Here is a 16,757-nt window from a genome sequence, read left to right on the forward strand (position 1 = left end):
TTCCGGCCTGTCCCTTACGCCACTTCCGATGCGACGCCCGGTTGCCATGGCGACGGGGAAACGGCGCCGGACATGGCGGGGCCCGGTCACCGGGGCCTGGGACGGAGCCGGCGCGGCCCGTGTCCTGCTGCGCCACGGCGACAAGGACTGCCGTGAGGACACAGACATGGGTGGGGACACCGACCCTCGAGGGGTGAGCGGCGGCTGGCACCCCAGCCCTGGGCCCGTGTCTCTCATGGTCCCTTTTCACCTCTGTCCACCTGTCCGCAGGCCTCCCCAGTGACCCCGTGAGTCCCCGTGCTCATCTCCCCGTGACACCAGGTGGGGTCCCCCGGGGTGGCTCCGGGTGACATCAGAATTGGGCTGTGAGGCTGCAGCTACAACCTTGCACCTACACAAGGAACAAACATCGGGGCTAAAAGGTCTAAAATCAGCTTTATTTACAGCAGAAAAGGCAAAAGAAACTCCGCCAGGGTGAAGGCCAGGCTGCTCCAGGGGCCTTTTGTCGGGAGTCACCTGCTCCAGGAATTGCCATCGATTCTTCCCAAAGGAAAGAGCCCAGAGCTGCCACGTTGCACCAGGAAAGCAGGAAGAGCCAGAGGAAGTTCCTGCTGCCTCCTTTCTCCTCGCCTTTCCTGCATGTTTCTTCCCAAACGTAGAAAAGAGCACGCCCAATCCAGCCAGGGTGTGTTTTGTGAGCAGTTTGGTATGTGGGACAATCCCTTCATAGCTGTGGACCCGAGTCAGCCCCAGGGCAAAGGAATTCCCAGTGGGAACAGGGAGAAAGCAAAGGGACACCCAGCCATCCATCCATGAAGAGGGTGTGCTAAATCAGAGGAGGAGGAATGGCAGAGCCCTGGCTGTTACAGGAGGAGAGAAGCAAACACACCCCCCAAAGCAAGGCAGGGGTTCCTTCTGTGCCTTCTAAATGCAAAAACAAACCAGCAAATCCCTCCTTGATTCCCCCCACCCCTGAGGGCACTGAGAGGGGAATTCCACCTCAGCTTTGTTGGCACTACATCTCCCCAAAGGGCTCCAAAACCAGGGTGCCATAGTAACCACAATTAACTGGACCTTGTGCCACCCGATTTCTTTACCCTGATTTAGTATAACTAAATTTGCACGTGTGTGGGAAGGTTCTAGAAGGTTCCACACAAGTGCAAATCCATGTGGCTGTGGACTGTGGCCCTCCCTTCCCACAGGGCCCAGCCTGGTTTGCCCACAAGGACAATAAAGAAAACCAAGCCAGGGTTTAATGGAAGTCCTGCTCCCCTGCATCTCTTCCCTGCCACAATCTGAGAGTATCCAGGCCCAGATCCATTGCTAATTCCACCCGAAAGCAGCAGAGCACAGGTTCCCTTTCAGCCCAGGGAAATGGAGAGTGGCCACAGGGAATGCAAGTCAATCCTACAGCTGGCAGAGCTCAGCTGGGTTACGGAGTATCCAAATCCCTGGATTTGTCAGTTCCTGGTTTTCACTGAGGGAGGCGATGTGGAAGTGACCCTTAGAAATAGCCCACGGGGTGTGGGCAAGGCAGCAGGTCACAGCCATGACCCCAAAATCCCACGGAGATCCCTTTGGAGCCAGACTCCTTTCGGCAGAGCTGTCCGGGCGCAGCCGGAGCGACGACGAGGAGCTGGAAGGAGGAGAAGTCACTGGGGAGGCGGAGGTGTGGCTGGAGGCTCCTCTGGAGAGCAGGCACGGTGGGGTGTGGCCTGTGGCACCTCCCAGGCCGGGCTCAGGTCCCCGCGCGGGACACCAGGTAGTAGAGGATGAAGAAGAGGAGGACGAGGGCCAGGGACACGGCGAGGAGCAGGCGGCGGTTGTCGCGGCCGGAGCGCGCCATGCCGGAGAAGCGCTTCACGCTGCCCGTCAGCAGCCCCGTCACGCTCAGGAAATCCGAGTCCTGCCGGAAAACACACCTTGGAGGCACTGCAGAATCACGGAACTTCCTGAGTTTCCCTGGCTCATCACAAGGATGGGCCAGTCCAGCTCCAAGCCCTGCACGGGACACCCCAACAATCCCAGTGCTTCTCCCTTCTCCCTTCTCCCTTTGCCATCCCGCCTCTCATCCCAATTCCCCAATTTGCACACAAAGCCCCCTGTCCTGTCTCCCAGCTCCTTACCATGCCATCCAGGTAGCGGTTCTGTTCCTCAGCATCCTTGTCAATATCCAGAGCCAGCTGCAGGGCAAGGCAGGAAACGGGCATTAACGAGCTTTTAAAAGAGAACCTCTAAAGTCTGAAATGCAAATTATTTAAACAAGCTGCCGCTTTCCCAGCTCCAACAGACACACAGGGGCTTGTCTGGTGCAGGAACAAGGAAAATGGCATTTCCCTGTCAGGCAGGTGAAGTTTTCCAGCTGTGAAAATAAAGCCTGGCTGTCTAAATCTGCCAGCTAGAGAGGGGAGTTAAACCCTGGGACACAATGGCAGGAATTCAGCCTGCCCTTTTACACAGAGTCATCGACTTCTTTCATGGTTTGTACTAAACTTTTAATAATAATTTAGAGCTTAAAGCTCTAAATCAAAGTGTTTGTTGTTCATAGGAGCAAACCAGCTTTAAGAACAGCTACACAGAGACACAGGTATTTTCCAAAATTAATCCACCTGCCTTTTTTTTCATTAATTTTTCCCTGAGGAGATGAGCTTAGCAACACTCCTGTGTGATCAGGGCTTGGAGCAACCTGATCTAGTGGAAAGTGTGCCTGCCCACGGGAAGGGGCAGGACTGGATGAACCTTAAGGTCCTTTCCATTCCAAACCTTTCCTGGTTCTGTGATCCCCTGCAGGACTCCCAGGTAACCAGAGCCTGTTCTCCACCTCAGCACCTGCCGTGAGCTCAGCACTCACCGACTTCAGCCTGGTGACCTTGCTGGCCAGGCTGTCGGCCATCCGCTTGTTCTCCACATCCAGCAGGTCCTCCATGGCGCTCGGACTCTGCCCTGGGGAGAGGAGCGAGGAGCACACGTCGTCCCTGCCCCGCCACAGCACAGCTCTGTTCCCATCACAGCCCCTCCGCGCCGTGGAACCCTCCCAAAATGTGACCAAAACACCACAGACTTCCCCCAAACTCGCCAGGGCGAGAACCCAGACTGGCACCCTGAGCTGCTCAGCAGCAGGGGTTCCATGGGCAGTGACACCCAGGGGTGAGATTTGGGTGAAAACCCCAAAATCCGGGGCCCTTTGCCCCTCGGCCGCGTTGGGGTCTCCCGGCATCGCTTCCCATTGTGGGGCAGCCGGGATCTGGGGGGATCAGGAATTCCGGGGCAATGAGGGGCTAGGGGGGCAGCTGGGGGCTCAAAGGGGCACTTGGGGTTTATGGGGGGCGCTTAGGGGCTCAAATTAAGGGTGTGGGCGGGCAATTAGGGGTTGGGGGGGCAGCCCAGGACCCCAAAAAGGGCCCAGGTGGGCAATTAGGGCTTGCGGGGGGGGCTATAGGGCAGAAATCGGGGCACGGCAAGAGGCCCCCGTGGGGTTCAGTGGGATCGGGAGTTCTTGCTCCCTCTGACCCGCTCCAGCCCCGCCAACCCGTGCCCGTGGCTGTCCCTTGTCCCCTCACCTCGGCCCCGCTCCGCCATGGCCGCCCCGGCCCGTCCCGCCCCGCCGGGCGGAGCCGCCACGACATGTCCGCCCGCTCTTCCTCCTTCGCCTCCTCCTCCTCCTCCTTCCCCTCCTTCCCCCCGGCGCCGGGACCCTCGGGCCGCTCGCCCGGGCCGGGGCGGAGGGGCTGGAACTGCCCCCGAGGGATCCCGGGCCGCAGGTACGGGCAGCGCCCGCCGGGCACAGGGCGTGGGGGACAAAACCCGGGGGGACTGGGGACAGAGATAGCGCTCTGGGGACAAGAATAGGGGGCTGGGGACAAAAAGATGTCTTGGGGAAATAATTAGGGGTTGGATAGAGGTTTGGGGGAAAAATAGGGGCTTGGGACAAAAATAGAGGTTTGGGGGCAAACATAGGGGTTGGGACAAAAATAGAGGTTTGAGGGGGGAAAGCAGGGTTTAGGGACATAAACAGGGGACAAAAAAAGGGGTTTGGAATTTACCCAGATGGTGGGGGAAGGAGGTGGCAGTGTGAGGAAGCAGTATGGAAATGGGGGTATGCCCAGTGATCCATTGGGTCATGGCATCCCCCAAAAGCAGAGGTGGATCCCCTCCATCCCAGCCCCTGCACATGGGGATGCTGTGTCCCTGCCCGGGGCCAGCCCAGCCTCTGTCTCCGCGGATTTCTGCCTTCCAAAATGCAGGATCTGCCTCTTTTGGTCCCCCCAAAAAGCCCCTCTGGGGCTGCGTGGGCAGGAGGGGACAGCCCGTGTGACTCCCAAGCCCCGGGGCCCTGGCATCCCGGTTTGTTGGGGTTGCTGGGGCCAGCTCATCCTCATCCTCATGGCAGCACGGAAGCCGAGCACATGTCCGAGCCCAAATCTGCCGGATTTCCCCCCGGTGCGAGCCACGTCCCAGCACCGCGGGCCCGCGTGGCTCCGTGAGCCGCTACAGCGGTGCCGTATCCAAAATCATCCCTGCGCATCCGCAGGGACATCCTCCCCCGGGGGCGGCCGGCTCCGGACGCGCCTCTTGGCTGCGCCTGCAGGCATCGGCCATCATCCAGCCCGGCACCGAGCCCTCCCCGCTCCGCTTCCCACCGCCTGCCAAGGTAGCTCCGCCTGCAGCCGGAGGATGCTCTCCCGCCTGGCTGCCTCGCCGCTCCATCCCCTGTCACTCCACGGGAATGTTTCTGCCTTTATTTGTTATTTTCCCCCCCTGTGCAGCAGCAGAAATCAGGGCAGGCGGGGAGGAGGAGGAGGAGGAGGAGGCAGGGAGCTATTTCAGGGAGCTGCTGTTATCTGCTCCACGTTAATCCCCAGCTGGTGGGGGGGGGGGAAGGTTTTCCCTGAGTGCTTTCCTGGGAGGGCATATATTAAACATTGAAAAGCAAAGCGAGGAAGAAGAGGATTAGCGGGAGAGAGAGGAAGCTGGCTGCTGGCTTTGCTCGGGTTATCCATCTGCTCCACTTTTATGGATGCAGCAGTGTGAGCAATATCACTTGGGATTTATTTGTGTTGCGTTTTTTCCCTCCTTGCTCTCTCCACCCCTTTCTCTCTTCCCTCTCAGAGGTCTGTGTGCCGAGCTGCTTTTCCATCACCCTGGAAATCCCCTCATTCCCCTTCCTCCGGGCTGTGCTGTAGCTGAGCTGTTGGGATAATGGAGCTCCAGGCTGTGGTGTCCACGCTGGAAAGTGGGGAGCAGGACACGGTTCTCAAGGTGCTCCAGGTCTACAACCAAGAGGTGAGTGAGCATCAATGCTTCCCTCAGCTCAGGGACTCCTAAAAAATTATTATCCATATCCCAAACAAAGCCTGGCTGGGAAATAAGAGTCAGGGTGAGGGCTGAGTAGGAGGAGGTTTTATGTTAAGGCAGTTTTGGAGGTGCTGAGAGAGTCCAGGGAGGAGCTGCAGGTGAAAGGATGTTGGGATTTGCAAGTCAAAAGATGGTTGGAGGTGACTGCTGGGATCTCAAATGGCCACGGCTCTGAAAGCAGTAAATAATGAATGTAAAATATCAAACCCCAATGATCTAGAAGCAGAGATGGGAGCATTTCTAGCCTTAAAGTAGGAAAATATTATCTGTGGTGGTAAATCTCTGCTTGGAGAAAGGAGACTGAGTGGAGACCTCAGCTGTTTACAGCTTCCTCCTGGGAGCAGCGGAGGGGCAGCTCCAATCTCTGCTCTCTGACCAGTGACGGGATCCAAGGGAGCAGCTGGAGAGGTTTAGGTTGGATATTAGAGAAAGGTTCTCCCCCAGAGGGTGGTTGGGCACTCAGCAGGCTCCCCAGCGAGTGGGCACAGCCCCGAGGCTGCCAGAGCTCCAGGAGAGTTTGGACAACGCTCTCAGGCATGGGGTGGGATTGTCATGGTGTCTGCACAGGGCCAGGAGCTGGACTGAATGGATCATGTGGGTTCCTTCCAGCTCAGGATATTCTGTGGCTCTGTGAAATCCTGTTTGAAACAGCCTCTGGTTGTCAGGGAAATTTCCTTTGGAGGTTTCCCCTGAGAGGGGCTGGCCCTGTGGATCACTCTGACTCACTCTGCACCAGGCTGGAGTAGGTGGAAGCCAGCAGGGAAAACCTGAGGAATATTTTGCAAGAGTGTGTGTGTGTGTGTGAGAGAGAGGGAAAGAGAGAGAGAGGGTGGAACTATTCCTAACAGTCGGATTTGGAATGGGGAGATATTGGCCAAGAAGGAGCAGGTGTCTGTTAAGGACAGCACTGAGGATTAACAGCACTAGCAGCAGGTGCAGCACCAGCATCCTCGGGGTGCAAACAGTGTCTGTGTGCCCCCAAACCATGATATTTCCTGTTGCATTCCCCCAGCTGGGTCCTTCCTGGGGTATGAAGCCTAGGGAACTGCAACCACAGGGTTTGCTGGCCCGTCTGGAGGAAATGGAGCAGTCAAAGAGGATTATGAAACTGCAGATAAACCTGGCATGGCCTGGCATTGCTTCTGCTGCAAGGCTGATGGTTCTGTATCCTTTTCCTGCAGATTTGTTTTAATTCACTGTTATGCACGCAGTTTTTGCTTGCTGGGAATATACTACAGCTAAAGCAAAACCCCAGGTGTGGCCAAAATATCCCCAGATGGCATTACAGCCTGAAAAGAGGATGTGCTGAGGGAAGAACAAGGACTGAGCCATCAGCTTCTGATAGTGTGGATGGATCAGCTCATGGAGCTCACACACAGCCTGGCTGGAGTACACCTGTCCTGCCCTCACACCTGGGGCTGGTCCAGGCACTGTGTCCATCACTGCTTCCAGGCTGGACAGAACCAGTTCCACCTCTGGGCTCTTGGTGACTGCACACACATAATCAGTGTTTTATGGATTTTAAAGGTTTTTGTTCTCCAAGCTGAGATCAAATGCTCTCTTGGTATGAACAATTATTGCCTCAGTGACTGGGAGGTGCTGTTTCTCCCCAGGCACCTGTGATCTCCAGTTCCCTGGGAGCAGGTTTGGTCAGGAAGGAGACTGGCAGTGAAAAACAAACAAAATAGTAAGAGAAATACAATGAATGCAAATCAGGAGTGTTTGTTAGCATGGGGACAGGATGGAGTGTGGAGATCAAGTCCCTTGTGTTTAAAGAACAACCTGGATAACCATGAGGATCCATTCCCATGTACCAAGGAGACAGGACTTCTTTGTGTCAGGAAAAGGAATAATAAATATCAAGGGGAGACGTGTAGGCACAGCTCAGTGGTGTCACTGAGCAGGAGAATTACCGGCTCTGATAGGATATTGGGATTGGGATGAATACCCACTGTGCTGCTGCAGTATTTAAACTAAATCCATCTGTCAGATGGCCTGTGGCATTCCACTGGTGCTGTGGATCCAGGGGTGGTGCCCATGATATGGGGGGACTGTCAGGAGATGGTGTGTTTGCTGTTGCAGCATGTTTTGGACCCGCTGCTCTCCAGCTGAAGGGCTCTGCTCTGGTCTCATGGAGTTTTAACCTATTCCTGTTTCTGGTTGATTCTGTTTTTCCCACAGAAATCTCAGTGCTTCATCTTCGAGGATGAGGAGCGGGAAGAGAGGAAGGTAGGCACACGCTGCTTGCTTTCCTCCTCTGGTCAGTGTGTACATCTGCTGCTCTGTACTGATGGCCAGCTGGGCTTGGCAAGCAGCTCCCACAGGAGAAGAAATGAGAGTTTTCCATTAGCTTGGTTAGAGAATGGTGTGCTTGAAGTGTCTGGCTCTGTTTTTTCCATCAGTAATTGGTGGTTTTGGATAAAGGTCAGCATCCATCCGACACTAGCAGTGGTTCCATGATCCATATAGTCTCAGCCATGGATGTGATCTCTGGTGCCTCTGGACAGGGATCACAGCAGTGCTGGCTCTGGGGGAGGGTGAGGGGCTCCACGGGGAGCCAGCAGTGGGATTTGCCAGGAGCTGTGTATTAGCAAATCCTTTGAGCTGGTGTAATCTGGCACTTGGAGGGAAGGACACTGCCTGCTCATTCCTGCTCCTGCAGCACTTTGTGACAGGGCAGGCCTCAGCCTGGCTGTTCTCCCACAAAAAACACTGTTTTCCCTGGATTATTTTCCAGCTGGCTCAGTTCTGTGGTCAGTTGGTGGATGGTGCCAATGCCTGTGTTAGCACAGCAAGTGCAGGCCAGGTGACCTGGGTGGAGAGCAGGACCTCCTTTGGCTGTGCCAGGGCCAGCTGCTGCCACGTGGAGTGTTCCAGGCACAGCCTGAAACGTGGTTCTGGATCTGATGAGATCTGAGCTCTTTGCCTTGCACTGACCTGCTGTGTGAGCTGGGACAGTCACAGGACATGGCTTCAGGCACAGTGTCCCACTTTTGGGGTGTCTGCCATGAAATTTGAGATGAACATCGCCACTAGTTCCTTGGGTGTTCAGATGGTTCAGCTTCAGGCACACACCCTGAGATCCCTTTCCCCTGAGCCAGCCTGAGGCTTTGAGTGCTGGGACTGTATCTGAAACTTTGTCTCCCTGTGAGGAAGGAGAAGAGGAACAGCTGTACTTCATCATTTCCCCAGGATGTGAGTGTGGGGCACACCATGAGCCTCACGTTTAGGACTGAAGTTCAGGTTTTCTTAATTCCTTCCCTCAGTGGTTTCATTTCACCAGGGGAGAGTCAGGTGGGATATCAGGAGGAATTTCTTCATGGAAAAAGTGGTCAGGCTTTGGAAGAGGCTGCCCAGGGAGGTGGTGTAGCCATCATCCATCTCTGGAGGTATTCAGGGAATGACTGTTCCATGCTCTGATCTGGTTGGGAAGGTGTTGATTGGTCACAGGTTGGACTTGATGGTCTGGAGGTCTTTTCCAACCTGGATGATTATGATTAATGATTCCAACCCTAATGACTCTCTGATTATTTCAAAGTGTAACCAATGGGGCTGTTAAGCCAGTTACAGACCTAATTTTTTGGGTTCTTTCTCTCTTGTAACATCACAGAAAGACCCGTGCTCTGAGCTGTGTTGTGTTTGAGGTCTGGTGGGCTCCCCCAGCGGTGTGTGTGGGTTACTGGTGTGATGTGAAGTGTTGCCACTCGTGGTTCAGCCTGAGCTGCTGTGTCTGTGAGGCCTTACCTGTGCTCTCTTGCTTCTCTGTGTCTCACTGTTCCCCATGAGCTTTGCAGCTCCCATGAATTGTGTTAGTGGGGCTCTGCCAGTCTGCACCTATGGAAGATCTGGGCCAGTAGGTCTCCAGACAGCACTGAAATTAAGGAGATGCTGCTTATTTGAATCTCCTGAGGTCTCTTTGCCTCTTTTCCCAAGGCATCAGGTGCTTCTCTCAGCTGCCTTGGGTCCTGTGTCCCTCCCTTGTGCAGTGGGCAGGTCTGCCCTGTCAGCCTGAACCATCCTCACCAGGGCAGAGCTACAACAGTGACCTGTTTGTGCTCTCCCTTTGCACCCAACACCCTCTGCAAGACATTTTTTCCTGGTTGCTCTTGCCCAAACTGGTCAGGATCAATGCCAGAGCCAGGCACTTTCTGAGTGCACATTTAAGCAGGCCCAGGTGACACTGCTCTTGTCCAGGGCAGAGCATGCCAGGGCCGTAGGGAGCTCTGGGAAGTGTCAGTATCCAAGGCATTGCTTGTTTCCCACTGCACAGAAAATGGCCCAGCTGCTGATCAAGTTCTTGGAGAGAGAGCTGCAGCCATCCTGCCAGGTCACCTGCCTGGAGAGCATCCGCATCCTGTCCCGGGACAAGCACTGCCTCGACCCTTTCACCACCAAGGAGGGTCTGAAGACCCTCTCCAGGCACGCCGGCATCGATTACTCTGAGGAGCTCATCCGGGAGGTGCCAGACTTGGATGTAATCCTGGAATCCCTGAAATGCCTGTGCAACATCGTGTTCAGCAGCGCCATGGCGCAGGAGCTGACGGCAGAGGGGCGGCTGGTGGTGGGGCTGGCCCGGCGCATCAAGCTCTACAACGAGCGGAGTCTTCCTCACGACATCAAGTTCTTCGACCTGCGCCTGCTGTTCCTGCTGACGGCCCTCAGGGTGGACATCCGGCAGCAGCTCGCCCAGGAGCTCCGGGGAGTCAGCCTCATGACAGACACCCTGGAGCTGACCCTCGGGGTCAAGTGGTTGGACCCCTACGAAGTGGCCACCGAGGAGGGACTTCTCCCACCTTTGCCTCGGCAGGAGACGGAGCGAGCCATGGAGATCCTCAAAGTGCTCTTCAACATCACCTTTGATTCCAGCAAGAGGGAGGTGGATGAGGTGAGCTCCTTGGGCCCATGGCATTCACGTGTCTCCGGGCTCTGGGTTTGCAGGTTTTCTCTTCCCTTGCGTTTTCTCATGTCCCAGACTGGTCCTTGTGCACCCTCAGGGTGGTGAGGGACTCAGGTGTCCTTAGGGCACGGCCTGTGTCCAGTGCAGTATTATCCCTTGCTTTGCCTGTGCTTTTAGCATTCCCAAATGGAGAACTGAGAGTCTGCTTTCCCTGGAACGCCCTGCAGTCCCTGATCAGGCTGCTGGAGGGGGGAATGGGCTGCAGGCTCTGGGATGTGTGGGATGCCCTTTGCTGACTGAGGTGTTCCTTTCTCCGTGTTGGGGCCAGGAAGATGCTGCTTTGTACAGGCACTTGGGTGCCCTCCTGCGCCACTGCCTCATGATCTCTGCCGACGGCGAGGACCGCACTGAGGAGTTCCACAGGTCTGTGTTGGGAGCAGCTTCACCTGGAGCTTCGCCAGCTCCCCCACGCACATCCTGTCTCACCCTGGGCTGTTGGGAGGGTCCCTTCTGACCAGCAGCTTTTGGGTTTAGCCTGGGGATCCCTGACGCTGCTGGAACTTAAAAACAGCCTTTCCTGCCCTGGGAATGCCATGTGGGAGTGCCCTGGCCTCCTGACCCCTGAGATCTTGTTCCATGTTCTGTGTCAGGCTGTGCCTGTGGTGACATCTACCTCAGTGGGCAACTGGCCAGAGAAGAAGTGTGCTGCTTTAAAACGTCCATGAGGTGGCCTTAATTAGTCTTAAGCCGTGCTGAGAAATTGGCTGTGTCATGTTGCCAAGCATTATTGGTGCAGAGGTTTCAGCTTGGAGCAGGTGACACCACCCTGTCCCCAAGAATACGTAGCTGGGGGGATCCCAAGCAGTGATGGTGTGGAACATCAGGATTAGGAGTGACACAGGAGACTCCAGAGACACGCCTTGGACTACCCAGATTGGTCCTGCTTGGCTCTGTGTCAAGATCTGTGGGTTCTCAGATGTTACTAAAGTATCTTTGGACTCTCAGCATTTGGTTAGCTCCCCAAAAAGCATCTTAAGTTATCCCCTTTCAGTGGTGTGAGGAGCTTGAGATGCTCCAGGAAAACTTGGATTGCCAGATCCTCACACTCCTGCAAGTTAATGACGGGCCTTCATTTCTGCAGAGCTGAAGAAAGCTCCATCACTGTGTGTTCACTTCTCTTCTCTTTCACACGTGCAGCCACACAGTCAACCTGCTGGGCAACCTGCCCCTGAAGTGTCTGGATGTGCTCCTGACTCCCAAAGTGCGGCCGGGCTCGCTGGAGTACATGGGCGTCAACATGGATGCGGTCAGCATCCTCCTGGACTTCCTGGAGCGGCGCCTGGACAGGGTGAGTGGTGGGGCTGCTTCTTCCCACAGGCACAGGGCACCTTTCCCTCAGCCTGGAAGAGCCTGGTGGGAGCAGCACGTTTGGTTTGAAGTTAGCCCTTTGTAGGAGGAACAGCTTTTGGCAGAGCTGTGGTTGGTGGGACTAAACCAACGTCCCTGAACTGGAAAGGTGACTGCCATTGCTTTGGGGGCTGCAGGCAGTGAGATCAGTGGAACAGTGGATGATTAGCTAATAATTAACTGGGTGACTGACAAATCTGCCCTGTTTCACTCAGCAGTGATCCAGTGGGCAGTTCTGGAGACCTGAGTTCATGTTGTTTTTAAGCTGACTACAGTTTTCAGCCTCTAGTGTTGTTCCAAAGGGCCTCCAGATTTTACCACTGCACTCTCTGCCCTGGGTGCCCTGCCCAAGTATTTCTGGCACTGTCAGTGCCACAGCAAGTGGTGTGGGGAGGAAGGAGGCCCTGAATAACTGTGGCAGAGATTGGGAAGTGTCCATCCATCTCCCTGGTGGTCTGTGCTCATGTTCTCTAGCATGAGCCAGACAAGCTGAGCTCAGCATGACTGACGTGCTGCTCCTTCTGGGGATGTTCCTGCAGGGCCACAAGCTGAAGGAGACACTGTGGCAGAGATTGGGAAGCTCCGTGTCCATCCATCTCCCTGGTGGTCTGTGCTCATGTTCTCTAGCATGAGCCAGACAAGCTGAGCTCAGCATGACTGACGTGCTGCTCCTTCTGGGGATGTTCCTGCAGGGCCACAAGCTGAAGGAGAGCTTGACCCCTGTGCTGAACCTGCTGACAGAGAGTGCCCGAGTCCACCGGCAGACCAGGAAGTTCCTGAAGGCCAGGGTATGCTGTGCTCAGCCCCACGTTCAGGGGCGCTGCGAGCCCTGCTTGCGGCCACCCTCCAGACACCTCTGCTGTGGGTGGCTTTGGTACCCACAGTGACCTGTCACCCTCGCTGTGGCCCTGCAGGTGCTGCCGCCGCTGCGGGACGTGCGGAACCGGCCGGAGGTGGGCAATTCCCTGCGGAACAAGCTGGTGAGGCTCATGACGCACATCGACACCGACGTCAAGCACTGCGCCGCCGAGTTCCTCTTCGTGCTCTGCAAGGAGAGCGGTGAGTCCTGGGGGGCTTCCACAGGGAGAGCCTGAGATGGGGACCCTCTGCAGGGCTGCTGCCTCCCCTCGGGAGGGAGTGGGGAAAAGGGGAGGGCTCCAGGAGCTCTGTGGGAAGGAGGTGGTCTCTCAGGCCAGCGGTGAGGGACAGGACAACCCTGCACCCTGCACACAGCCTGGCCCGTGTTCAGTTCCCACACACGGGCCTTGCTCCCCGTCAGCACCTCCGTGTCTCCACGGCCTGGAGACATGGCAAAACTGTGCTGCTGGGGCTGGCAGGAACACGGGGCTGGAGCACAGGGTGGTCTCTGTCCCTTCTCCCGGCAGTGTCCCGGTTTGTGAAGTACACGGGCTACGGGAACGCCGCGGGGCTGCTGGCGGCGCGGGGCCTCATGGCCGGCGGCCGGGAAGAGGGGGAGTACTCGGAGGATGAAGACACGGACACAGAGGAGTACAAAGAGGCAAAGCCCAAGTAAAGAGATCGACTCCCCCTCTAGAGCTCCCCTTCTCCCATACCTTCCTCCTCTTCATCCCTCTTCATGCACCTGCTGCCATCTCCCTGTCCTGCTCTTCCATTTGCAGCAGAAGTGGAAGTCCCTGTTTTTCCTACCCCTGTCCAGAGCTCAGTGTTGCTACACCCAGCTGGTTTTTGGTTTGTCTTTTCCCTTCCCTCTTTTTCTTTTTCCCTTCCCTCTTTTTTTTTTCTCCTTTCTCCTTTCCTCTGCAGTGGGTGGTATCTTGAGGGTGGGGGTTCCAGGCCTGTGCCCACCCATGCGTTCCCCACACACTGTTCAGTGTCCCTGCAGGTTGGGTTTGTTGGGATCACCCAGCTGGTTTTTGGTTCGTCTTTTCCCTTCCCTCTTTTTCCCTTCCCTCTTTTTTTTTTTTCTCCTTTCTCCTTTCCTCTGCAGTGGGTGGTATCTTGAGGGTGGGGGTTCCAGGCCTGTGCCCACCCATGCGTTCCCCACACACTGTTCAGTGTCCCTGCAGGTTGGGTTTGTTGGGATTTTCTCCGTTAGCTTTTGTCTCCTTCCTTGAGGAGAGGGAGGAAATGTCACCTGCCGTCATGTACTTCATTTCCAATGGCACTGTGGCATTAGCAGGAGGGGATGTTAGAGAAAAGGGAGGTGTTTGTAAGGATGTAGGCCAGAATCCCTAGGAGCACTGTGATGGCACTTGGGGCTCAGGGCACGAGCAGCGGTGACAGCCAGTCCTGCTATGGACTCTGCCCCATGAGGCTCAGAAGGATTCTAAACAGCCCTTTGTCACCTGCTGTTCCCCTCCTGAGCCCTGGCCTCACTGCTCTCTGTGCAGCATCAACCCTGTGACGGGACGTGTGGAGGAGAAGCTGCCCAACCCCATGGAAGGGATGACAGAGGAGCAGAAGGAGCATGAAGCCATGAAATTGGTCAACATGTTTGACAAGTTGTCCAGGTACTGGGACATGGTGTGTGTCGGGGGTACATCTGTCACAAACCTTCCTTTGGCTGCATTCCCAAGGCCTGAAGGGATCTAGGAGAGGGAGTGGCAGGGGATATGTGGGGAAACTCTTCCCTCAGCATGGCTCCATGACATGCAAGGAAAACACTGCCAAGCTCCTCCAGCTTTGGCATGGTGGGACACTGTGGAATTCCTTGCTGTGCCTGTGCTGTTCCCAAGCACCTGCTGCTCTCTAGGTTTGTCCAGGTGCTTGGGAAGGACAGCAGCGTCTGTCCTGGCAATGCAGCTCAGGGGGAAGAAGCATTTTGGGGACAGACAGCGGGGACAGATGGCAGCCAGCCTCTTTCCCTGTTGGAGTGCTTTCTTCACTTATCTCTGTTAGCCCACAGGAGCCGAGCTGAGTTCAGGCTTTCAACAGTAGGAGGGAATTAAGTCCATCCTATGTTGGAGGGAAAGGAACATGGGCACAAGCATTAGTTTTCCTCTGGGAATCCTGAACCACACAGAACAGGACTCTAGAAAGGAGCCTGTTCCAGGGAATAGGATTGTGCTTCCAGGCCATTGCTTTACCATGTTGGAAGTTTTAGGGTTGGGACCGTCCCCACTTCTCAGAAGGGATCTTTAGTGATGCCAGGGGTGTTCCAGCCCATTTCCACAAGCCCCACCTTGCTGCTGTATTCCTGGTTTGTTCCCATGCTCAGCTGCAGCTCTGCCTTACCTTTCCCCTCTCCTCCTGGCTGCAGGGAGAAGGTGATCCAGCCCATGGGCATCACTCCGAGCGGCAACCTGGCGCCCATGGAGAACGCCATCCGCAGCATGGCCGACGAGCGCTCGTCCTCCGACTCGGACCTGGGGCTGGACTGAGGCAGCTCCCGCCCCAGCCACGGAGAGCCGGCCTGCAGCCGCCCTCCCTCGGAACTGGTGCTGCACCCAGGGGCTGGCACTGCGCCGGGACTGTCCCTGTGGGATCCGGATCCGGCCCGGAGCCCTCACAGCCCACCACATGGAACACCTTCCTCCTTCCCAGCTCCATAGCCACCTCTCCGTGACCTGGCTCCACCTCGGTTTCTCCTGTCAGCAGCCTTGAGGATTTCACGCTCCAAATTGCTTCCTGGACTCTCCAGTAGGATTTTTGGTTTTTGAATATGTGCTGTTTCAGAAGAAGGGTCAAGGGGAGGCTCTTCCTGCCACTTCATCAGGGTTCAGTGATCCACGGAGCCTCCTGTGTGCACGTGGCTGTGTGTGTGAGTGGAGGATGCTCCCCAGGAATGCCCTGGGAAGGGGGGCTGCCAGAGAGGGGTGTGGGCCTCCAGGAGGAATGGGATCTGCAGGGCATGGCTGTATCTATTTCTGTGCACACCCAGAATGTGTGGGTGAGCAGAGCAGAGCTGGTGAGGCGGTGGAAGCTTCCATCATTCCATTGGCCGCAGGACAGAGTGCGTGGGCAGCTGCTGGGAATGCTCCAATGTCCCTTCCCTGGCACTGGGCACTGTCCCTGTCACCACCCAGCTGGGTTTGGGCATTCACCTCTCCCCACCTCCTGCTTTCCAGACAAAAGGCCAATACCTGTGCTCTGTCCTTGGCTCATCCTTGCTGTCCCCAGGTCGCTGTGTCCCCCAGGGGCTGCTGTCAGGCCTGGTGTAGATTTATCTTTGTTTTTATTCCTGTTTTCTTTGGAAAGAAAATCTCATTTGTCTCATGTATTCGAGTTCCCAAACCTCCTGTCACGAGTAGGAATGCACAAGTGATGCTAGAATAAAGCCAACCTGACATGTGGGAGTGTGGCAGTGATTCCTCCCAGCAAGGAAATCCCTGTGGCAGAGCATTCCAGGTGTTCTGCCCATGTGTCCTTAGGAGCTGGGGGTGTTCCTGAGCATGGAACTAGGAGAATGGTCTAGGAGGTGAAGAGCTGGAGGGGTGCTTTGCTTGGTTTTCCAGTTTCCACTGCTGAGGCTCCTCCAGTGCAGTGTCCAGCTCTGGGCCCCTCATGGCAAGGAGGATATTGTGAAGTATGTGCAAGGAAGAGAACAGAGCTGGAGAAGTGTCTGGGAACAAGGAGCTGAGGTGGCTCAGGGGGAAAAGGAGGCTCAGGGGGGACCTTTTGCCTCTCTACAGGAGGGTGCAGCTCCCAGGGAACAAGGGATGGGACAAGAGGAAGCAGCCTCAAGCTCTGCCAGGGGTGGTTCAGGTTGAACATCAGTAAGAATTTCCTCATGGAAAGGGCTGTCAGGCATTGGAAAACGCTGCTCAGGGAGGTGTGGAGTTCATATCCCTGGAGGTGTCCAGGGAAGGCCTGGACATGGCACTCAGTGCTCTGGGCTGGTGACAAGGTGGGGATCAGTCACAGGTTGGACTAGATTTTGGAGATCTTTCCCAACCTGGATGATTCTATTTCTGTTTAATTCCTGACACCCACAAGTGCCATTTCAGGCTGCTGCGCTGGGGACAGCCCTGCTGTGTCACAGTGTCAGCTTTTAGGCCAATTGCATCTTTTTGTTTTTAAACTAGCAAACCCTGCCCCCCCTCCCCAGCCCTTCTGTTTACAGGCACAGATCCCGATCCCTTCCCAGCTGTTGAAGCTTTCCCAAGCTTTATGTGCA

At 55.9% G+C, this 16,757-nt stretch overlaps 2 protein-coding genes across 4 annotated transcripts; one reads left to right on the forward strand and one right to left on the reverse strand.

The window, feature by feature from the left end:
• Positions 1 to 1,444: 1,444 nt before the first annotated feature.
• BET1L (Bet1 golgi vesicular membrane trafficking protein like) lies at positions 1,445 to 3,618 on the reverse strand. Its single transcript, XM_039706646.1, has 4 exons — positions 3,561 to 3,618; positions 2,852 to 2,943; positions 2,127 to 2,183; positions 1,445 to 1,906 (listed from the first exon to the last, which is right to left on the reverse strand). The coding sequence occupies exons 1-4, from the start codon at positions 3,577 to 3,579 to the stop codon at positions 1,739 to 1,741; spliced, it is 336 nt and encodes a 111-aa protein (XP_039562580.1). The 5' UTR covers positions 3,580 to 3,618; the 3' UTR covers positions 1,445 to 1,738.
• A 3-nt stretch (positions 3,619 to 3,621) lies between these two features.
• On the forward strand, positions 3,622 to 15,934 carry RIC8A (RIC8 guanine nucleotide exchange factor A). 3 transcript variants are annotated; one of them, XM_039706644.1, is made up of 12 exons: positions 3,645 to 3,761; positions 4,532 to 4,651; positions 5,110 to 5,283; positions 7,537 to 7,584; positions 9,626 to 10,240; positions 10,581 to 10,675; positions 11,450 to 11,600; positions 12,352 to 12,447; positions 12,574 to 12,718; positions 13,045 to 13,189; positions 14,032 to 14,151; positions 14,901 to 15,934. In XM_039706644.1, exons 3-12 carry the CDS (start codon positions 5,200 to 5,202, stop codon positions 15,019 to 15,021), a joined length of 1,620 nt encoding a protein of 539 aa, XP_039562578.1. In that variant the 5' UTR covers positions 3,645 to 3,761; positions 4,532 to 4,651; positions 5,110 to 5,199; the 3' UTR covers positions 15,022 to 15,934. The 3 variants fall into 3 exon arrangements, with proteins under 3 accessions (XP_039562577.1, XP_039562578.1, XP_039562579.1); XM_039706643.1 differs by lacking the exon at positions 4,532 to 4,651 and having other exon boundaries at positions 3,622 to 3,761; XM_039706645.1 differs by lacking the exons at positions 3,645 to 3,761; positions 4,532 to 4,651 and adding an exon at positions 4,886 to 5,027.
• The last annotated feature ends 823 nt before the right edge of the window (positions 15,935 to 16,757 follow it).

The sequence above is a fragment of the Passer montanus genome, unplaced genomic scaffold, assembly GCF_014805655.1.
Source record: "Passer montanus isolate IOZ18808 unplaced genomic scaffold, ASM1480565v1 scaffold195, whole genome shotgun sequence".
NCBI lineage: Eukaryota > Metazoa > Chordata > Aves > Passeriformes > Passeridae > Passer > Passer montanus.